This window comes from Balaenoptera physalus (assembly GCF_965194825.1).
Source record: "Balaenoptera physalus genome assembly, chromosome: 3".
NCBI classification, from domain to species: Eukaryota; Metazoa; Chordata; class Mammalia; order Artiodactyla; family Balaenopteridae; genus Balaenoptera; species Balaenoptera physalus.
Genome location: NC_138890.1, coordinates 27,591,889 through 27,616,552, shown reverse-complemented (window position 1 = coordinate 27,616,552; position 24,664 = coordinate 27,591,889). Strand labels below are relative to the sequence as shown.

General features: G+C 33.4%; 1 protein-coding gene across 6 annotated transcripts in view; it reads left to right on the top strand.

Moving 5' to 3' along the window:
* The window catches only part of RANBP17 (RAN binding protein 17), a 306,501-nt gene that overhangs the window by 72,168 nt on the left and 209,669 nt on the right, over window positions 1-24,664 (top strand). For all 6 annotated transcript variants that reach the window (XR_014262049.1, XM_082456403.1, XM_082456404.1 and 3 more), the window contains one exon: window positions 3,473-3,608. Coding sequence is in view for 5 of the 6 variants with exons in the window: in XM_082456403.1 (XP_082312529.1) it covers window positions 3,473-3,608 (136 nt within the window). In the remaining variant the exon portion in view is untranslated. The remainder of the gene's footprint in view (window positions 1-3,472; window positions 3,609-24,664) is intronic.

Here is a 24,664-nt window from a genome sequence, read left to right as displayed (position 1 = left end):
TCCAAAGATAATTTAAGATAAAGGTAAAAATAAATGTAAGCCAATAAATTGAAACACAAGTGAATATTGTATATACAATATAAGCTTTGGTCTTATGCACTTATTAGAGGTGACCACAGATCTTTGAAGGGCACTGTGGCAGAGACTACTAGTTGTCCTGTATCTCTTCTTTCCTTCTTTTGCAGTAATAGCATACCTGAAATGTTTTGCTGGGCATTGGCCACCTGAATAAGAGTAGATTTACTAGAATCTCTTGCAGCTAGGTATGGTTAAGTGATTATGTTCTGGGCAATTGAATGTGAGTGAATGTGGTATGTGTAACATATATGCACATGGGTGGAGCTGAAGAAGCCATCTTAGACCATAAAGTGATTGGGTGAGTGGAGGCAAGTGTAACAACAAGACGGAAGGAACCTGAGTCCCTGATACACCGTGGAACACCAACTAGTCCTAGAACATTGCCTTGAATTTTTGCTTGAGAGAAAAATAAACATCTATATTGTTTAAGCCATTGTTTTTGGATTTCAGTCACTTGCAGCTGAACTTCTTTTACAACTATCAAAGCTTATTTGACAGATGGATCATGTGTCCTTCTGGGAACTCTTTCCTACTCTCCTGCTGGGGATTGTTGGGGTGCCTTTGCAATTCATATCAAGCTGGTGATTTGCATTGCCTCTTAAGCAAATGCAAATCACCAGCTTGATATGAGTTGTAAAGGCACCCCAACAAACTTGGCTATTGGTTTCATGTTTTCCTCAGATTTTTGGAATGTATGTTATTAAAAGGAAATAAAAGTAAACAAGCAATTGCATAGACTCAACAAAGAACCAGAGTAGGAAAAAGTAGGTCCTACTCATAAAGAATTTAAAAGCAGGATATGCTTTAAGTCACTTAAGAGGATCCAGAGATGAAGTTTGGTGTGTGTATCTATTTATTTAACTAAAAATTACTTCAGGAGTCTGTGCGTTCACAAATACACAGACTTTAAAAGTGAGCTTTGTCCCTCCTTTCAAAATCAGAGAATAAACACATCTTTTTAGGAAAAACAAACAAACCTGGTTGACTGATTCTTAAATTTGATCTTTATAAGCTTTCCTTCATGAATTTTAATAGCATTAAAGATATTTAGTAAGTGAAGGTACTTTTAAATAAGTAGCTTAATTTAGGAATTAATAACTATAAAAATGGTTACCAAAATATTATCTCATAACACTTTGGCAATAAATACCAAGTTTTTTAAAGAAGTTCATTCGCTGTAACGTAGACATTTTGTTCCTAGAACTCTTTGCTGGTAGGGAATAGGACAGTAATTATATTTCACTGAAATGTAAGTTTGTATTCAAAATGGGATTATTAAAATTTGGTGTAGCCTTAATTTTATACAATGTTTTGGAAAGTTATTTAATAATATGAAAAAAATAATTGGGCAAGATATGTTTAGTGAGACAGTTCAATGGAATAAAATAAAAGGTCCAGGAAGTAATATGACTGTATAAATGGACCTAATGTATGTGATAAAGGGTAATTCAAAATAGTGGGCAAAAGACAGACTATACAAGAAAGAAATGGTGTTGAAGCAGCTGGGTAGCCATCTGCGAAAAAATGTTGATCCATATCTCACCAGATAGGTTCAAGATTAATTTCAGTGTATCATACAGGTGAATGTAAAAAGATGGAACAAAAACACCTCAAATTTGGGTAAGACCTTGTTATTATATAAAATCCATAAGAGAAAAATTGGTAAGGTTTTCTGCAAAAGAAAAAGAAGAAAAACATGCATGATATTAAAAAAACACCATAATCAAAGTCAAGAGACAAATGAAAAAGTGGAGAAAAATATTTACATCTCAATCACAGGCAAAGGGCTCAGTTTTGTAATATATAAAGAATTCGTAGAAATTAGCAATAAAAAAATAACCCAACAGAAAAATCAAAAAAGGATATGAGCAAAAAGGGCACACAAAAGGACATATGTATGACTTAAAAATATGGAAAATTTTGACTTTACATTCATGAGAGAAATACAAATTAAAACTTCACTGAGATACCATTTTTCAGATTCCAGTAAATTGTAAAGTTTAGTATCACCCTGAATTATCTATATGTATATAGACACTCTCATTTACTGATGATGGGAGTATAAATTGTTTCAATTTCATTGGAAGGCAATTTTGTAATAGCTATCAACATTGTAAATTCATATTCTTTAGTAATTTGATTTATATTGGTGTATATTATAACTGAACATGTGTGCAGTGATGTGTACAAGATTGTTAATTGCAGCATTTTTGTAACAGCAAAAAATTATAAACAACCTTAGTGTCCATCAGTGGGGGAAAGTATGAAAATAACGTGGTATGTTCATATAATGATGTTCAGCAGCTGTAAAAAGAGAATAAGGAAGCTCTTTATATCTGACATGAAAAGATCTATAAGGTATATTATTAAATGAAAACAGCTAGGTTTAACAATATAACAGTGTAGTATGCTCCATATGTGTAAAAGAGTTGGGAGGAGAATGTATAGTCATACATACATTTAAAAGTCTCTGGAATGACACAAACTTAACAGCGTGTGTGTGTGGGTGGGTTAGGGCTAGGCATAGCCGCCTTTGCACAATGAGAAAAAAGAGGAATAGGTGCTGTTTCCTCCAGAACTTCTACTTCTGTTTCTTAAAAATTTTATTATGATATGGTAATTTTGTTAGCACCAGGCAGTTGGCAACCATTCACTGGAAAATTTTAATGAAAATAGATAGATAACAGAAGGATTTGGGGGTGGGGGGAAATTCTAGACTAAGCTTTTTATTCTCTTAAGCTTTTTCTCTAGGAAATTTAATTTAACCTTTAGTTCATTTATGATTTTTTGATAATAATAGTTGCATACTTGTATTAAAAATATTTGATTTTGTTAAGATCATCTTGTAATTTATTTCAGGTAAAATTTTTATTACTCATTAAGAAAGTGATACAGCTTGATGGGTGTACCTCTTTTTTTTGTATTTTGAACCTTATGACCCCATATGAAAATATGTTGTAATGAAAAAGTAAAATACAAAACTACACATTCAATATCATTCTTCTTTTACTAAAATATTCTATATACATAAATATATAAGTTAATACCTGTGTTTATAAAATAGTTATAATTGTAGATATTTACTATATCTATATATATTATATATGTATATGTCATATATCTATATATAAATGTTTAGTAAAATAATAAATGCATGTCCATGTAGGTTTGTATGCATGTATATGAAGTGCATGTGTTAGGAAAAAGAGCTAGAAGGAGTTAGACCAAATTGTAGTATCTCTTCGTGGTAGGATTTCAGATGATTTTTTAAAATATTTTCTTTATGAGCATTTGTATTTTTCCACTTTTTATATTATGTAAAATTGATGATAAATGTTTTAATGGTATTTCTCTAAGAATTTTTACTGAAGCTTCTTTTTTCCTTCATGAAAAGAGTTTTTCAGCTTATATCTTTAATGGATACCGGATTGCCTCAGTGTTCTAATGAGAAAATAGAACTTGCAATTCTGTGGTTCTTGGATCAGTTTCGTAAAACATATGTTGGTGATCAACTTCAGCGAACCTCAAAGGTAGGTTTTTACTAGAGATTAAAATTAATGTTATTCAAGATGAAGAAAGGTGTTCACATATAACAGCTTTAAGCTGAATGATATATTTGGGCAGTTTCTACATAAGAAATTTAGTTGATCAGTTGAAGTCAATTGATTAATTGGTATTGAAAGCAATGTGAGATTGCATGTTTTATGCCTAGATTTACCGTTGTCTTTGAAGATTGATTGGCAGAGTTAGTGAATGTTTTTTATGTGGTTAGTCAAGGTTTAAAACATACGATTTACTCTTTTAGTAGTTCTGAGGGTTTTGTGGGTTTTTTTGATACTTATTCATGTGGTTTCCAGTGTATTTTCCACTCATTCCTTGGCATTTTTACATGGTAAATGATGAGGACAAGAAGAGTAAGACATGCCTTTGAGAGGCCGCAGTTAACTTAGTGAAGGGAACACTTCTACTATGGTAATTGAAAGTTTAGCATTAGCAAGTTCAGGTGAATTGATCTTAAGGCATTAAGGTATTATTGAGGGCATTTATGTGAACCCTAACCAGATATTTAGTAGTACTTGGACACTGAGTAAGATCTATGAGGTTTTTTTTTTTTTCTTTTCTTCCTAGAGTAATAACTCTTTCCAAAACCTTCTCTGTTGGAAGTCCTAAGGATATTCTTGTCTCCTTTGGATTTATAGTTTGTATTAGTAATGTTAAGAGATTAAGTTCTAGAATAAGCTTTTTATATTGAACTGAGCTTTTTTTTCCCTGGGAAATTTAGCTTAACCTTCAGTTCATTTATGGTTTTCTGTTAATAGTAGTTGTATAGTAGTATGAAAAGTATTTGATTTTGTTAAGATCATCCTTTAGTTTACTTCAGGTAAAATTTTCTCTGCTTTTTAAGAAGGTGATATAGTTTGATGCTTTCTTTGTGAAATACACTGTGATATTTTATTGCCATTTAGGATTTTTTTTCATTCAGGATTAATATCAAAAAAATTTTCTTAGAATTAAGCGGACATTGAATGAGACCACTAGGGAGAAAAAGGAGTAGCTAGATATAACTGTTTTAGGTTGACAGTAAGACAAATTAGAATCAGACAAAAATTACATGGTATAAAATTTATACAGGATACACATTGAATTATGATAAACTGTCTTGTTTTAAATGTACCCAGAGAGTTTATTTTGCTTTTGCAAAAGTGAATACTCTTGAAACATTGCTTATCTAATACCCATTTGGTCTGGGTCCTAAATCAGAACAGTGTAATATGGAGTGGAAAAGCCTTAAAATTATTGTGGTTAAAGCACTTGGAAATAATTATGTAAAATGAAATCAATTGTTTTAGGGCAGTGGGTTTGAGAAGTTTTTTTTCTGAAGATTCTTGTATGTATATAACTTTTAATATAAGGTAATTGTGAAAAAAGTGAATTATAAAAGATAAGTTTTTCTTTTTTTAAATTGCTTACATATTAGGAAAAAATAAACACATCATCAGACTGGTGTTGATTCTTCTATTTTAATTTTGCTCTAACATTTTTGGTGCATCTTATCCTATTTTCAAAGAGAATAACATGATTTTATTTCTGAGGCATTCCTACTGCATAACCTTGAAGTGAAGCCAAAGCTTTCCACTTTTCTTTTCTTTTTTTTTGGCTTGTCTGCTGATCTGCCTTAGTAGGAACTGTTTTGGGGGTCCTTATTGTGTGCCCTGGCACTCTTCTAGGAACTCTTCACATTCTCTCTAGGTCTTATAACAAGCCTGCAAGTTTGGTATTATTGTTCCCATTTTACAAATGAAAGAACAGACTGTCTAAGACATTTATAAGTTCTCTACATACTGTTTTTCTGTAAACCAACTAAGGAGGACTAGATGGAAAATATTTTTTGGTGAGAGCATTCCGGATTATGGCAAAAAAAGGGAGAGCATTAGGTTAAAGTAAGCGAATAATGTTCAGTGTGTACTTATTTTGTACCAGGAACTTTCCTAAGGTCTCCTAAGCATTATGTCATTTAATTGGATCATATAGAGTATGACTTAAAGTTCTTCCCAGTCTGTTTTCTATGTATGTCATCAGTTTCATGCTTCACTACTCCATACTTGTATTGCATACTTTATGTGTACTAAATTTTTTTCAGCTCCTTTAACAGTCTACATTCTCTTTCAATTCTGGACCTTTGAAAAAAAAATGTTTCCTTTGCCTGGGACACTATTTTTTTAAATTCAGCTTCCACTTCCCTACCTTACTTAGCTAACTTCTACTTTTCTTTCACATCAGATACCCCATCCTTTAGGATGCTCTTCTTAACTTAAATTCTGGGAGAGTTCCTTTTCTCCTACTTTCCTTTCACATCAGATACCCCATCCTTTAGGATGCTCTTCTTAACTTAAATTCTGGGAGAGTTCCTTTTTTCTGTCCCCTATTTTAGGATTATTATACTGCATTGTAATTATTTCTGAGCAAAACATACAGAGACTATAATTTGGGTTAGGACTGTTCTGTCTTCTTTATTATCACCTCCACATGCTTGGCATATTGCTTGTATGCTTTCTACTAGATAATGGTTGAATGTATATATTTAGTAGAATTTCATAGGAATTGGGTCTAGATATCATGTATAATACTTTCAGGTAACAAAGGATATGTTCTTGAGTTGGAAAATGATGCTGACTTTAGTGAAATTGTTTGACAGGTTTTTTTAAAGATATATTAATTTATTTATTTTTAATTTATTTATTTTATTTATTTATTTTTGGCTGCATTGGGTCTCTGTTGCTGCACACGGGCCTTCTCTAGTTGCGGTGAGTGGGGGCTACTCTTTGTTGTGCTATGCAGCCTTCTCATTATGGTGGCTCCTCTAGGCACGGGCTCTAGGCACGCGGGCTTCAGTAGTTGTGGCTCATGGGCTCTAGAGCCCAGGCTCAGTAGTTGTGGCGCACGGGCTTAGTTGCTCCGTGGCATGTGGGATCTTCCCGGACCAGGGCTCGAACCCGTGTCCCCTGCATTGGCAGGCGGATTCTTAACCACTGCGCCACTAGGGAAGCCCTGTTTGACAATTTTAAGTAAGGTATACAATTAATAAGCATCTTAAAAATTCTATAAAAGCCTTCATATGCAAAATAATATAATTTATAGAAATAAATGCTCCAGGAACCAAGGTGGGAATCATTTAAGTGATTGTATAGAAGTATGTCCTATAAGTGAGAAAGAGAAATCATAAATAGTGGCTATAGACATTAATTGAGCAATTAGTCTGTGCCAAAGACTTTGCTCAGCACTTGACAGGCATCTAATTTCATCTCACAAAAACTCCATGGAAATAGTTATCTTTATTAACATCCCCACCACTTTTTACAGATATGGAAACTGAGGCTTGGAATAGTTAATTAATGTGATTAAGTGGTTGAACCTGGATTTGAACCCAGGACACCTGATAGAGCCTTTGCTGCTAACCACTTTGCTGTATTGCCTCCTGTTGGATCTTTGACTGGGATATTGAATGGGCCTTTCAAGCTCAACAGGTTCTAAAAAGAAACATTGTCTTCTAAAATGCCTTCTACCTACTTTTCTATTTTGAGGAAGAATGACTTTGAACCCAAAATTTCCACTTTGTTCTTATTTCTTATGTCTAATCTGTCACCTATTCTTGCTGATTTTATTTCCTAAATATCTCTCAGTTCCACTCTTTTCTCAGGGCCCTTCCTTTTTATTCTTGTTACTGCTTACATTTCTCACTAGATTTCAGAAGTCTTCTGGTTGTACTTTTGTTTCCTTTTTGCCTTCTTCCAGCCCATTTTCCATACTGCCACCAGAGTAATCTTTTCTTCGGTAGAAAACCAGAGAGAATAGTGTAATGAATAGTCACACATCCATCTTCCAGCTTTGTCAAATCTGAATGCTTTGCCATATTTACTTCAGATCTGTATATTTTATTTTATTTTTTTTTTTTTTTTTTTTTTTTTTTTTTTTTAAATTATTTATTTATTTATTTTTGGCTGTGTTGGGTCTTCGTTTCTATGCGAGGGCTTTCTCCAGTTGCGGCAAGTGGGGGCCACTCTTCATCGCGGTGTGCGGGCTCTCTTGTTGCGGAGCACAGGCTCCAGACACGCAGGCTCAGTAGTTGTGGCTCACGGGCCTAGTTGCTCCGCGGCATGTGGGATCCTCCCAGACCAGGACTCGAACCCGTGTCCCCTGCATTGGCAGGCAGACTCTCAACCACTGCGCCACCAGGGAAGCCCCAGATCTGTATATTTTAAAATTAAATATTGAAAACATATTGCTCTGATTCTATTTGCCTCACTTCTTGCCCAAAAGTAACTACTACCCTAAATTTAGTGTGATTTTCATGTACGATATCGTTCTTTCCCACATTTCTATATATTTATTAACAAAACATAGTATTATTAACTTTATAGAAAATTATTAGGCAGAAACTTGCCTTTTTTGATCAACATTGTTTTTGAGATTTATCCATGATGATACATGTAGTTTTTGTTTGTTTGTTTGTTTTAAAGAACAGGTGTCATTCCTTTTTTTTTTAATTTATTTATTTTATTTAGTTATTTTTGCCTACATTGGGTCTTCGTTGCTGCACACAGGCTTTCTCTAGTTGCGGTGAGTGGGGGCTACTCTTCGTTGCGGTGCATGGACTTCTCATTGCAGTGGCTTCTCTTGTTGCAGAGCACAGGCTCTAGGCGCACGAGCTTCAGTAGTTGCAGCGCATGGGCTCAGTAATTGTGGCTCGCAGGCTCTAGAGCACAGGCTCAGTAGTTGTGGCGCACGGGCTTAGTTGCTCTGTTGCATGTGGCATATTCCTGGACCAGGGCTCGAACCCGTGTGCCCTGCGTTGGCAGGCAGATTCTTAACCACTGCGCCACTAGGGAAGCCCTGATACGTATAGTTTTAAGTATTTTAATTATTTAATGGTATTACAATATATTACTGTGCCATTATATATTCTTTTTTTTAAAATATAGATTAGGTGTTTCCAGTTTTAACATTTACAAAAAATACTGCAGTATGTATACTAATACCTATTTCCTCATGCATATGTATGAGTTTCTTGAAGGTAAATACTAGGAGTGGAATTGCTGGGTTGTGGAATGTTCGTATCTTCAGCTTTACAAGATATTATCAGGTTGCCCTCCTAAGTGTTGTAACAGTTTATTCTTCTTCCCCCAGCAGAGTAGGTGTGTGTTGCTGTATATTGTCATAATACTTGCTTTTGTCAGTCTTTAAATTTTGCCAGTCTTCAGGGAACACATTTCTTCCTGTGCCATTTCTCTGCTTAAAATTATTATTGATTTCCCATTATTTACAAAATAAATTTCTTCTTATGGTCAAACTTCACCTACCTTTGCAACTTTTTCTTTTGATACTGCATTCTATTCTATGACATGATGTATATGTGCTGCTGTGTATTTATTTCCTGCTTGCATATTTCAGTTATCCAATGAATATTAATAAGTAACTACTATATATTAAGGCCAGGGATACAAGGGCAAATAGGATGGTCCATCTCCCCAGTAAGTTTATTAATTAAAGAGGGAAGATAGCAAATAAAGAAAAAAAATAGAAAATTTATCCACGTTTATATTGAAACAGTATATAAATAAGGAAAAGACAAACTTTTAAATAAATGCTGCTGGGATATTTTGTTATATCTATGTAAAAATTGTATTATTCACAGCATATAAATATCAAATCCAACTAAGTTAGAGGACTCTTAGTGTGAAAAGTAGAAGATTATGATTTAGGGATAGGGAAGGACTTTTTTAAGACATAAAAAGCCCAAAGTGTAGATACAAAGGTTGATAAATTCTACCCATTTTAAAAGTAAAAACTCCTGTGGATAAAAAAGATACAATAAATAAAGTAAAAAGACAACCTGTAGACAGGTTGTAAGATATTTGTAATACATGTAACTTAAAGAGAGTCAATATTCAGTTCTATAAACAATTTCTATGAATCAACAAGAGAAAAACAACTCAGTAGAAAAATGGGCAAAAGATGTGAATAAACAATTCACAGAAGAGGAAATCACAATTGCCGATAAATATGAAGAAATGTTCATCCTTTTGCAGACTCGGGAATGCAAATTAAAGCTACAGTGAGTTACCATATTATACCTGTTAGCTGGAAACAGTTACAAAGTCTGACAAGTGTTAAGTATTTGTCAGGAAGTAAAATAGCAAACACTCTACACTGCTGGTGGAATCCAAATTGGTAAAATTGCTTTGGAAAACAGTTTAGCAATATTTAAGAAAGTTAAAAATGCATATACTCTTGGATCAGGGAACAGAAGTTCTAAGAACATACTTTAAAGATGTTCACATGTGTATGGATGACATATTTAAGAATATTTTGGATACAACATTGTAAATCAACTGTACTTCAATAAAATTTAAAAAAAAATATTTCAGGTATACAAACAATTGGAAAACTTAATTTTAAAAATACCACCTACTTTAATACCCCAAAAGCCCTTCATAAAATAGGAATAAACCTAATGAAAGATGTACAAGACCTGTACAGTGTAAACTCTAAAACATTGTTGAAAAAAATTAAATGAGGCCCAAATAAATGGACATATATGTACTATGTTTATGAATTGGAGACTCAGTATCATTAAGGTCACTTAAGTAAAGTAAGTGGTAACAGTGTTTCATGAAATAGAGAATATCGGTAAAGAAATGGAAATTTTTTTAAAAAGAAACAAATAGAAATTCTGTAGTTGAAAAGTACAATAATTGGTATGAAAAGTGTACTAGAGGGGCTCAACAATATATTTAAACTCGCAGAAGAAAGAATTAGCAAACTTGAAGATTGACTATGTCTTAGTTTGGGCTACTATAATAAATACCATTGACTGGGTGGCTTAAACAACAAAATATTATTTCTCACAGTTTTGGGGGCTGGTAGCCGAGATTAGGGTGCCAGTGTGGTTAGGTTCTTGGTGAGGGCCCTCTTCCTGATAGTGTACTCACATGTCCTTCCTTGCTCCATGCCAAAAATGAGAGAGTGGTTCTTTGTCTGCTCCTCTTTTTATAAGGGCATTAATCTCATCATGAGGGCCCCACCCTCATGACCTCACCTAACCTTTGTTATTTCCCCCAAACCCCACTTACTAATACCATTCCTTTGGGAGTTAAAGATTTAACATATGAATCTGGGGGGAACACAAACATGTAGCCCATGACAGATGGCTAGAGATTGTAGTATTCAAAAAACAGACAAAAAAGAATGAAGGAAAATGAACAGAGCCTGAGAGAACTGTAGATCACCGTTACGTACACCAACAAACATATGGAGTACCTGGTAGGAGGAGTAACAAAGAGGACAGCAAGAAAGGAGCAGAAAAATATATTTAAAGCAATAATGGCTTAAAAATTACCACATTTGTTGAAAAACATTACCCATCAAAGAAGTGTAACAAAAAAGGTCCACACTAAAATCACACCATAGTAAAAATGCTGAAAGACAGACAGAGAAAAATTTGAAAACAACGAGAGAAAAACTACTCCTCACATACAAGGGAACTCCAATAAGATTAATAGCTGACTTCTTTTTAGAAACAGTGAAGGCCAGAAGACATTTGGATGTCATATTCAAAATGCTGAAAGAAACTGGTAACCAAGAATTCCATATCCAGCAAAACTATCTTTAGAAATGAAAGGAGAATTAAAGACATTTCCAGATAAACAAAAACTGAGAGAATGCATTGCTATCAGAGCTGCCTTATAAGAAATGCTAAATGAGGTACTGCAGGCTGAAAGCAAGTGATCTCAGACAAATTCGTACAGATCCACGGAAAAAGCCAAGAGCACTAATGAAGCTAATTAAGCAATTAAAAAGTAGAGTACTTCTTCTCTTAACTGATTGAAAAGCAATTGTATATAACAGTTACATATTTTATATACGTATACACTGTATCGATAGCATATAACATATAGAGATGTCGATAGCAGCACACAGAAGGTGGGTGGGGAAACAAGAAAAAAGAAGGTGGGTGGAAGCAAAGTTGTGGGAATGACACAAGATGGTAACTCAAATATAAGAATCAATAAAGAGAACTAGAAATGGTAAATAAGAATGTTTATCTAGCAAACACTTTAAACATTTTCTTGCTTTTTTTTTCTCTCGAGTTCTTTAAGAGACAAAATTATGTAAAGAAATAATTACCATAATTTATTGTTGGGTTTGTAATATGTAGTTGTAATATGTTATAACATACAATAACAATATTACAAAAGGGGAGCAAAAAGAATAGAGCTATGTAGGAGCAACATTTCTTTATCTCATTGGAACTAAGTTAGTATAAATCTGAGGTAGATTCTATTAAGATGTATATATTGAGCCCAAAGGCAACCACCCAGAAAGTTACCAAAAAAATGTATAGTGAAAAGAGTCATTAAAGTTTTTAAAATGTTACATTAGAAAATATTCGCTTAATGCAAAAGAAAGCAGTACAGGAAAGCTAGAGGAACAAAAAAGACAGTAGACATTTTTTAAAAAGTAAAATGGCTGACATAAATCTAACAATATCAATAATAGCATTACATTTAGAATGGATTATATAATCTAACCAATAGGCAGAGATTGTCAGATTAAAAAAAAAAATCAATGTCCGACATGCTATTTACAGAACACACTTTTTAAATTCAAAGATACAAGTAGATTGAAAGTAAAGGGATGGCAAAAGATATACAGACAGCAACCATAAAAAAGCTGGAGTGACTATACTAATATCGAACAAAATAGACTTTAAAACAAAAAATGTCACTAAGGATGAAGAGGGACATTTTATAATGATAAAATAATCAACCCACGAGGAAGATATAACAGTTACAAACATATTACTATCTAAGAACAGAGGCAAAAACTGAAGTTTCTGTTTTTTACATGAAGCAGAAACTGACAGAAATAACAACATTAGTTGAAGAATTTAATGCCCTAGCTTCAATAATGAATGGAACAACTAGACAGAAGATCTATAAGGAAGTAGTAGACTTGAACAGCACTATAAACTAACTGGACCACAGACAACTATAGAACACTCCACCCAACAACAACAGAATATACTTTCTTCCCATGTACACACAGAATATTGTCCAGGATGGACTATGTGCTTTACCATAGAACAAAACTCAGTAAATTTAAGAGGATTGAAATAATACAAAGTATGTTCTCCAACCACAATGGAATGAATAGAATTCAGTAAAAAAGAAATTTGGGAAACACATATATGTGGAAATTAAACAACACTTCTAAATAACAAATGAGTCAAAGAAGAAATAGGGAAATTGGGAAATACTTCTAGGTGAAAGAAAATGAAGACACAATATACCCTAACTTATAAGATTCATTTAAAGCAGTACTTAGGGCTAACTTTATAGCTATAAACACCTACATTAAAAAAGAAGAAACATCTTTAATAGCCTAACCTTCTACCTTAACACACTGGAAAAAGAAGAAGCTAAACCTAAAGTAAGCAGAAGGAAGGATATAATAAAGTAAGAATAGAAATTAATGTAATAGAAATTATAATTCATCAGAAATTAAATCACTATAATTCAGGAAAATTCATTTCAATACTATAATGACATACCACTTCACTCACCCCTAGGATGGATATAATCATAAAGACAGATAATAACATATTGGTAAAGATGTGGAGAAGTTCGACCTTCATACACTGTTGGAATGTAAAATGGTGCAACTAGTTTGGAAAACAGACTGGAAGTTCTTCAAAAAGTTGAACATAGAGTTGCCATATGATCCAGTAATTCCAGTCCTCTGTATATACCCAAGAGAAATGAAAGCACACATCCACATAAAAACTTTACACACTATTCATAGAAGCATTCCTAGTAGTCATTAAGTCAAAAAAAATCCAAATACCCATCAACTGAAGAGAGGATAAATAAAATGTGGTATATCCCTAAATGGAATATTATTCAGTCATAAAAAGGAGTGAAATATTGATACATGCTACACCATGGATCATCCTTGAAAACATTACGCTAAGTGAAAGAAGCCAGTCACAGGAGAACAAATATTGTGTGATTCTACTTACAGGAAATTTCCAGAATAGACATATCTATAGAAACAGAATGTAGATTATTGTCTAGTAGAGGTTTCTTTTTGTGGTGTTGAAAATATTCAAAAATTGATAGTGGTGATGGTTGCAAATATCTGTTAATATACTAAAAACCAATTAATTGTACACTTTAAATGTGTGATTGTATGAATGTCTCAACTACTACCAAAAAAGGACTAAAGCTCACTTTTAAAATGGGGAAAAGATTTAAACAAGCACAACTAAAGAAGATATCTAAATGGCCAGTAATCACATAAAAAAATGCTCAACATTGTTAATCATCAGAGAAATATGAAAGAAGTATCATTTCACACCTGCCAAAATGGCTAAAAATGAAGACTGATAAACCCAAGCCTTGACGATGATGTGGAATATATGAAACTATGGTATGTTGCTGATGGCAGTGTAAATTGATGTATCCATTTTGGAAAACTATTTGATGAGTCTACTAAAGCTGAACAGAGCTTACCCTATAGTTCATCAGTTTCACTCTTAGGTATTTACCCAGAAGAAATAAGTTTATATATCCAAGTGACTTATATAGGAATGTTCATAGTAGCTTCATTTATAATGTCCCCAAACTGGAAACCTGTGTTCACTAACAGTCTAATGGATAGATAAATTAATGTGTACCACATGGCAGTAAAAGAAAAGAAAAATATTATGATACATGCAAAAATGTGGGTAAATTGATGATAATCAATTTAGGCATGATGAATGAAAAATTAGACACAAAGTATACATTATGATTCTGTTTAACAATTTAATGTGTTATTGATTGATTTGTGAATATCAGTCCATCCTTAAGTCCCTGGAATAAATCCCACTTGATCATGGTGTATGATCCTTTTTATATATTGTTGGATTCAGTTTGCTAAAATTTTGTTGAGGATTTTTACATCTGTATTCATCAGAGATATTGGCCTGTAAAAAAATTTTTTTGTAGTGTCTTTGACTGGTTTTGGTATTAGAGTAATCGTGGCTTTATAGAATGAATTTGGGAGTGTTCTGTCCAGTTCAGTCGTTTGGAGTAGTTTATGAAGGATCAGTATTAGCTCTTTGGTAGAATTTCCCTGTGAAGCCATTCGGTCTTGGACTTTTGTTTGCTGGGATTTTTTTGATTACAAATTCAATTTCACTTCTAGGGATTAATCTGTTCAGATTATCTGTTTCTGATTCAGTCATGGAAGGTTGTATGTTTCTAGAAATTTGTCCATTTCTTCTAGGTTGTCCAGTTTGTTGACATATAACTATAGAATTCTCTTAAAAGTTTTGTATCTCTGTGGTATTGTTTATTTCTCCTCTTTCATTTCTTATTTTGTTTATTTGTGTCCTCGTTTTTTCTTGAGGAGCCTGGCTAAAGGCTTATCAATTTTGTTTATCTTTTCAAAAACCAGCCCTTTGTTTCATTGATTTTTTTTTCTATTGTTATTTTTGTCTCTATTTTATTTTTTTCCTCTCTGATTTTTATTATTTTCTTTCTTCTGCTGACTTTGGGCTTTGTTTGTTCTTCATTTTCTAATTCCTGTAGGTGGTAGGTTAAGTTGTTTATTTGAGATTTTTCTTGTTTCTTGAGGAAGCCCTGTATTGCTATGAACTTCCCTATTAGAACTGCTTTTGTTGGTATCTTATAGATTTTGGAAAGTTGTGTTTCCACTTTCATTTGTCTTGTTGTATTTTCTGATTTCCTCTTTCATTTCTTTATTGACCCATTGGTTTTTTAGTAGCATGTTGTTTAGTCTCCATGTGTTTGTTTTTCCCAATTTTCTTCCCATAATTGGTTTCTAGTTTCATACTGTTTTGGTTGGAAAAAGTGCTTGATGTAATTTCTGTTTCCTTAAATTTGTAGAGACTTGTTTTGTGGCCAGCATGTGATCTATCCTGGAGAACATCCCATGCGCACTTGAAAAGAACGTATTTTCTGCTGTTTGGGGATGGAATGTCCTGTAGATATCTGCTAATTAAGTCCGACTGATCTAATGTGTCATTTAAGACCACTGTTGCCGTACTGATTTCTGTCTGGATGATTGTCCATGGATGTAATGGGGCATTAAAATTTCCTACAATTATTGTGTTATTGTCACCTTCTCCTTGTATGTCTATTAATATTCACTTTATATATTTAGGTGCTCCTGTCTTAGTTGCATATATGTTAACGAGTGTTATATCTGCTTCTTATATTGATCTCTTTATCATTTTATAATGCCCTTCTTTGTCTTTTGGTATAGTCTTTGTTTTAAAGTGTATTTTGTCTGCTGTGAGTATTGCTACCCTGGCTTTCTTGCTTTTATTTGCATGAAATATCTTTTTTCCATCCCCTCATGCTCAGTCTGTGTGTGTCTGTAGCTCTGAAGTGAGTCTTTTATAAGCAGCATAGAGATGGGTCTTATTTTTTTATGTAGTCAGCTACCCTGTGTCTTTTGATTGGAGCATTTAGTTCTTTGACACATAAAGTGATTATTGATAGGTATGTACTTATTGCCAGTTTGTTACTTGTTTTCTGGTTGTTTTTGTAGTTCTCTTTTCTTTTTTTCTGTTCTTTTCTGGTTTGATGATCTTTTGTTTGTTTGTTTGTTTGTTTTAGTGGTATGCCTGTATCCCTTTCTCTCTAGTTTTTGTTTATCTATTGGAGGTTTTTGACTCGTGGTCATCGTGGGGTTCATATGTGTTGGCCTATAACTATATCTACTTGTTTTAAACTGGTATTCATTTAAGTTCAAACTCATTCTAAAAGATCTATATTTCTTTACTCTCCTCTCCCACATTTTGTGCTTGTGATGTTGTATTTTACAGCTTCATGTTTATCCCTTTAATGTTTATTGTAGTTATAGTTGATTTTACAATATTTTGTCCTTTGATCTTTGTACTAGCTTATTTAAGTTGTTGATCTCCAGCCTTTACTGTATATTTGCCTTTACTAGTGAGTTTTTTTTTTTTCCTATCCTATAGATACTTAATTCTTGTTATATCCTTTTCTTTGCACTTTAGAGAAGACCCTTTACATTTCTTTTATGGGAGGTTTAGTATTGATGGTGATGGGGTCTTTTAGGGTTTTTTTTCTCCTCTGCTCAGTGGCTGTCACCACCCTACTGGGGGCAGGGGCAGGTTTCAAGTTGCTGAAATAGAAGCCCTGAGGATCAGGTCTGAGCTGGCTCTGTTCCCTCTGTGTGTGTGCTCTCCCTCCTCCCAGCACTGGCACCCTTGCCCTAGAGGGGAGCAGTGCTGGAGCAGCAGGGGCTGGAGCAGGCGCTTGGTGTGGATCTGGGCACAGGACTGTGGCAGTCCCAGCTGTAGTCAGAGTCCTAGACCGCTTATGTCAAGCTGCTTCCGTAAATGCCAGTAATGCCTGCCCATGTCCCATTCGGGTTTTGTTCAGGGTTCAAGCCACCTTTGTCCCTCACAACTGAGCACTCCCCGTAGCCACTGCAGCCCTAGCCCTAGTGTGGAGCCATGTCGCAAAGCAAGCAGGGCCAACGTGGGCGCTTAACTGAGGTTGGGCCTTGCGTTGGGACGATCACAGGAAATTTGTAGGAGTCTAGGGCAGTTTCACTCTGCTTTCTCCACTTTATTTCAAGAGTAACCAAGTGTGTGCAGGCCCTTCACCAGCAGAATCTAGGTTTCTTACAACCTTCCTGTTATTCCCACTGGTTTTCTAACCAGCTAAGGGAACTTGTATTGGTGGTGTCAGACTGCAGGGCTGGAGCATCCAGTATGTGACTTGAACCTCTCACTCCCTAGAGAGGATCCCCCTCCTATTCTTTGTCCCCTCCCAGGGACCCAGGTCCTGAGCTGATCGTTTCTCTTTCCTTCCTACTGGATCCCGTGTGGATCTTTCTTACAGCCTTGGTTGTACAAGAGTCAGCAACTCTCCCGTTATTTTAGTTTTCAGTGAGAATTTCTCGAATGTAGATGTATTTTTGATGTGTTCGTAAGTCCCATGTCCTCCTGCTCCACCATCTTGATCTGAATCCCCCATTGTAATTTTTAATCCAGTTAAAATTGAATTGTAAATTTTAAAATGGGATATGGAAGAACCTTTTTTATAGACACATACACACACAGAGAGATCTTGGCTTCTGAATATTTATCAGTAGGTGGAAATTTTGAACTTTGTTTTTAATTCCCTTTATTTATTCAAGCCAACCCTACCCATAAACATCAGTTTTGCTTTTGTTGGTTACAGAAATCTCACCAGTAAGTTGAATTGCAAAAGTTAGTTAAATTGTGGTCGTTTAGATCTTGGAATGTACTTTCCTTTAAAAATAGATCTACAAAGAACTATTTAATCAATGACACTGATAAGTCATAGTATTAATAGAAGTTTCCTGAATTTTGGCTTCCTAAACTAGCACACCAGAAGTTGAGGAGGAAGCAAGTTCCCTTTCCCTTTTAGGATTTAAATTTTCAAATAGACAAGTTAGTCTTAGAGTTTTTCTCTCCTTTTCTTCACTCCCAGTTTTGACATCCTATACAGTCAGTCACCACCAGAGGGATTTCATTCTTTGAAATGATCTGTAACTCTCTTTTCTCCATCACCACACTACGCACAGCAACACACAAACACACACCTCACAAATTTGCTTTTTTTCTAAACACTTGGCATCTGCTAGGTGTCAAAAGGGAAGACTCCCAATTAATGGATGAATGAATTATCCTAGGAAGGATTTGCCTTTTCTAAAGAAGATATTTATTAGTGCCAAAGAATTTCAAATAGTATAACAAAGTGAAGTAAGTAAAAAAATCACTCTGTTTGAGGTAGTTACTTAGATTGAGGCATTATATGGTCTGGGAATGCACTCTCATCTTATTTCTACTTCCATCTCCCCTTTTTTTGCCTTCATCCTCCTGAATTAGCTATTTTCTAAAAATTTGCAAATTGCTTTTCAGGAAGGTTCTCAGGGCATTGTTATGAAGCCAAAGGGAATAAAGGCAACATAGTAATTTATAAATAGGTGACCATGCATTCAGATTTGCCTAGGATTGTCCCAGTTCACACTTGTTGTGCTAGCATAATTGATAGTTAATTGCTCCATCTTTTGTTCTCAGAAGTGTCCCTGTTTGGATAATAAGTTATATGGTCCCTTTATGTACAAGCCATATGCTCATAAATAGGATATTGTAGTAATTCATAAATGGGAAATAACTTTATTAAGGTCAGGCAAAGTGATCCTTTTCTTTTGCTTCTCTGGCTCTCCATACCTGAGTAAAAGCCTTATTTATAATCATCATGAACTAGTGTGATATATAAGCACATTGTATCCTTGTAATTCTGTGGAATACTTGGAATTTGTACTAAGACAGTAAGTGACTGTTGATGTATTTTCAAGTTATCCAAAATAGAAATGGAAATATTTCAACTTTCAAGTATCATCTTTGTATATGGATTTCTAAATTGTGTTTTGTAATTACTTTACCTGTTATCCAGCTTTTCTCCTGTTGAGTACCACATGAAGCAGCAGATGGCATTCTCTCTCTACAACTGTTAGATCCTCCTGTGTAGAATGTTAGTAACAGTTACTGGTAAATCGAGTAGGGAAGCACGTAAATACAAGAAAAACATAATCGTAACGGTAACTGAAGTAGACTGCTGTAACTATAATTGCAATCCAATGTTGAAATAACGTACTTGCTGCTTTTCCAGGTAACTTGGATATATTTCAACTTTTGGCAAAACAATTTTTGTATATGTATTTAATAACAGTTTTAGGAGAAAGTATTTAAGAAATCACATGAAAACTGTTTTGTGCATAGGATTTTCACTTTGGTGAAAAATAGGTAGCAGCTTTAAAACATTTAAACAGTAAACATTTAACATTAAAAAAATATTCTAGTGTAACAAGTATATCATGCAGGTTGTAGGGGGAAGAAAGTACCTTCAAAAGTCGATTGTTTTTTTTGAAGTTTGAGTAGAGAGAATAATGATCATTGACTTTGGGATTTTTAGAGAATAATGATCATTGACTTGGGGATTTTTTTTTCTGTTAAGTATTTTAAAACTTTTTTAAAAGTTTCGAACTTTCATTTTGAGTTGCTTTCACATTTCCTGTGTAAATGTATCATAATTTGTCTCTGTGATAGCGTGTTTTCAGAGCTAACTACGTTTTCCTTCTTGGAGAATGGTTAGTGCTTATAGTCCTAGTTAATGCTTATAGTGCTGGATTGTTTTATTGCTCAAGGATTTTTTCTTTCAATTGTCATATAATACATCTAATACCTATATAATACATCAGAATTCAGACAGACCCTTTTTTAAAAAACATGATTTCTCTACCCCCATTCCCATGTAATTCATCTTACTTGATAATATTTATTAACTATTGAAAAAACACATTCTATGTCTCTGCTTAATAGAAAGTTGAGCAAAGCAGCCTAAGGCTTAATTTTTTTTTTTTTTATGTTTTTGCTTTATAAATGGATTTGCCAAGTTATGCTTGGCACTCCACTCCCTAAGTGCATTTAAGTGTTGATTCAAGAGCATTAAGTACTAGACAAGGAGGTTTGCAGCAGAAAAATCTGAAGTTAAAATCTTAGCAGCTGTTAATAATTGAAATTATGATGTAATTTGGAGAAATACAGGATTTAAATTGGAAAAATAATGGGCTTAGTTTATTATTTTTAAACTGACTCCTATGTATTATTTATCATACCAAATCAAATATACCATTATTTGGCATATGTAATCATGTAATTCTTTATACATGTATTCCTTAAACACTTACTGTCTTCCTTGTGCTTAGCACTATGCCAAATCCTGGAATACAAAGATAATGATTATTTGTAAAAACTTGATAAAATATATGCTTATACACAGAGTATTTTAAATCTATATTTTCTTATTTTTCCATTTATTTTAAATGATATAAATTCTGAAGCATTTATAGAATTTGACATTTGTGGACAAAATGCACAAAGTAAAACTACATGTGCATTTCGATTATGAATGACATATTTTGGATTGTTCTCTTCATTAATTTTTTAAAAGGCAGAAGATAATACTTTCTTTTGGTGCTGATTTTTTTGCCTCAGATACATTTATCTGGACATCTTTTGATGTTTGAAGTTTTCCTAATGATTCTAAGAAATTGTTGTGATAAAAATAATAAATGAAATAGTATGTGGCTGTGACTAAGATGTATCTTTGAAGCGTTTTCAGCACTAAAAAACACTCAGTTTAAAGAGGTTTTAGTTTTTAAATTTTACAACTAAAAAATTTCTTTTCTCCCCACATTGGTCTGTAGTTTTTCTGAATAGGCATTGGGTCTTGTGGAAATCATACACAAGATGATCTTTCCCTACAAATCAAAAGGTGAGGCATGCAAATCTACTGAATTTACACTAGAAATGTGTTCACCTGTGATGGTGTTGCTAAAATTGGTTATGTTCTTTATTATTTAGTGTCAAAGTAGTTATCAGTGAGAATCTCCTACTTCATTCCAGAAAGTATTTTCTTTTCTTCTGTTGATAATTGCTTTAAGTGGCTTGCTTGAAGGGAATCCGGATGAGAGAGGATCCATCCTACTTCTGCTGCAGAAACCCTGAAGCTACGTAATATTTGTAAATAATCCATCCCACATCTTTGTTTCTTTTAGCTTCAAGGAATGCTTAACACCTATTATATATTATAATGACTGGATGATCAACTGGAATGATAAGAAAAGTTATCTTAGCTACAAGTTTGTAAATAAATATGGTTAAAATATTTCCAAAAGAGTTTTAGGCTTTAAGATGGTGATTCTGTCGCATCAAATGTTTTCTGCAAATCTGAATGAGGAATATCGTGGATCATTCTTTAATCGTTTATTTAATAATTCTTTAAAAGTTCTCTATATTAATTACTTAATCATTTATTTACTGATATGTTATTCTTTTTTGGTAGTGTAAGAAAGTAATCGTATTATTTCCAAGGCATGTTAGTATTTGGAGAATAGGTATGTTTAGCCTGAGAGCGAGCCTGATATTAAGTAGTTAAACATTTTAATAATATATTCGTGTGTGTGTTTGTATTTTTCTTCCTCAAATATATATTGTTCGTTGCTAATTCATGTTCTTATCTGATAACTAGGAAGAAAAATTAACAAGGTAAGCTTATTGAAATATATATATGAATGACAATCCAGAATTGCAGGCTATTTATTAACTTAATAGTGTGATTACAATGATGTAAAACAAACAAAAAATAAGTATTAGAAAAGACAGAAGAAATGTAATTAAAAATTACTGTCTCTTAATATTTAAATGACAAGCAGTGTTTTCTTTTTGTTTTTTTTTTTTGATAGTTTTGAATGTTTCCTACTGGTTATGTTATATATATTTGGAAAATCTAGTAAAGTCCAATTAAACATGCTTAACTATGTTTGTCTAAGTCTGAATGACACTGTCTTTGTTCAAATGATACTTTTAGGCAACAATTTAATGCAGAACATAGTAGGCGGTTTATTGGATGAATTTGTTTAAATGTGTTGTCAAAACTTATCCATTTATACTGTATTCTAAATAATATAAATTTAGTTTCTACTATATATAGATGGATGCAGTGTGCATTTATTAGATTCCTACTGATTTTAGAGAATGTTGTGTGCTTATTATATTCCCGCTTAGTTCTATCAAACTAGCTATCTCCAAGTTATGTAATGTTAAGCCTCTTACCACCATGTGGCTGTAAACCAGATAAATAGAAATGTCAGTAGCATGGATTATAATAGCTAATGTTTATATTCCATCTGGTACATTTATTTTTTTCTCTCTGTGGAAAGGCCAAAAAAATTTTTTTAGCTTAAACAAAGGATAAATGAGCATTCTGAATAAGGCTCCTTTACTGTCCTCATGATTAATGATCACTGAACACTTTTGAAAGATTAACATTTTTTTAGAGCTGCTAAAAAAATATACTGTTTTATTTAATTACAAGAAAGTAAAGGCTCTTCACACTGACAGGTGGTGGAAATTAGCAGGCAGTTTTGAAATTGTGCTGTGCACGAGAAATTAGATCTCATTTTAATTCTGCTTTTCTCAACTAGCAAATGAGGTTAATGCCATACATATTCAGCTGATATGGATGAAGAAATTGATATAAAGTAGATCAACATAGCTACAGGGCTAGATTAATTTATAGGTAAAGAGGCAGTGATAAATGAAAGTAATGTAGTAGTGGTCACTAAACTCCTCTGCCATGAGGGATTCAATAGTGTTAGTTGCTCATTAAAGGCATTGTCGGGGTGCATCAAGTAGAAATTTGAAAAGGAATAACCAACTAACCCCTAATTATCAAAATACAGAAAATACTAATTATACCTTAATTAGCTTTTCTTTTAATGTACTGAAATTTGTTACTTTTTGTGTGGCACAAATGGATAGTTATATCAACAATAAATAGGTTGTTTTAATAACTTTCTTTTACCTCTGGGAAAACTACACTCCAATTTTTAATATGCAATAATGCTTCTCTCTAGCCTGTAGGAGATGAAAATTATTAAGTAGCTTTATTTTTTTGAAGATTTTACAGCAGCTTTGGGAAAAATTATTTCACTATGCATCAATTACTTTTAATTGAACTGAATATTTTTCAGATTGTACCGAATGCCTCTCATTTAAGTTTAGCAGTTAGAGTTTAAGAAAGCATCATAATGAGAACTGCATATATCCTCTGTCATGTGTTATAATAAGATAAAGATGATTATTTATTTTGAATTTTTAAAAAGCGTCCGAATTAGAAATTATCAAGGTAGTCACCTTATTTTTTTCTGGTAGGCAGTGTTAGAGAAATAGAGCTATGTATTTTAGACACTTGACTTTTGTGATTTTTTTTTTTTCTTCCCCAAAATAAGGTAGCTATCAAACAATCCAGTTGAGAAAGGATTTATCTATTTAGAATAAAGATGCAGTGCTGGAGTGGGAAGCAGCTTGGGCTTTTAGTCAAATAGGCCTCAGACCTGATCTGTGCTCCTCCTGCTATCTCTTAACTACCCTTGGAAAATCCATTAACTTTTCTACGTATCAGTTTCCTCATCTATCAGCAGGAGAGATACCTTTTACAGAGAATTGTGAAGATGAAGTAAGATATGTGAGAAGTATTTAGCATAGAATTTAATACAATGCAGATACTTGAAAGAAAAAAATTTGTTATTGATAAGAAGATAGGGCTAAATTTTAAAAAATTATCTCTATAAATTCATGTAATGGGGAAATTCTCCATGAAAGAATTTAATGTAATCAAATCTTTAGAATATATAATATAATTTCTGACCTTTTTCAGAATATGACTGACGTATCACAGATTGATTTTTTTGTGTGTGGAGAATTTGGAAATAGTTTGGCTTTGGGGCACATAGTTACAGTCATTGTAATATTGACAGATAATCTAAGTTCATGTTTTTTTCCTAACACCAGGCAGAACTGGGAATTAAAACCACACAGTCTGATTCTGAAATCCCTCTAGAAGGAGACAAAAGTGTGACTTCTGGCCTAAATCAAATCTATAATTTGTTCAAAATCTCTATTTTTCTATCCTCTTTTGCTTTTGATACTTGTGTTGGATTTGTGTTTCTCCCTCCCTCTTTTGCTTTTCCTCCACTATCCTTTTTGGGTCATAGTCATTCAATACACTGACCATTAACTAGGTCTGTGACACTAAGCTTCTCCAGCTTTGTTTCCCCTGTTAGTAAAATAAGAATAATAGTATTCATTGGTCTTTTTGGTAATGAATTATATCAATATGTTATGCCAATATCAATTATATTGTATCTTTTGTCAGAAAAATCGAATAAACAATTCAAATAGGCATAAAAGAATGGATCACCAGAAGAGAAGAGAGCCGGAGGAGCATTTTACAATTTATCAAGATATGGATTCTAGTACTGCCTTAAAACATAAGCACTGTCAGCCTACATTTTAGAATTATGAGTGCTAACTAAATTAATATATATGAAAGTAAGTTGTAAACTATGAAGCGTTCTGTATATCTCCATATTACATGAAAAATGACAG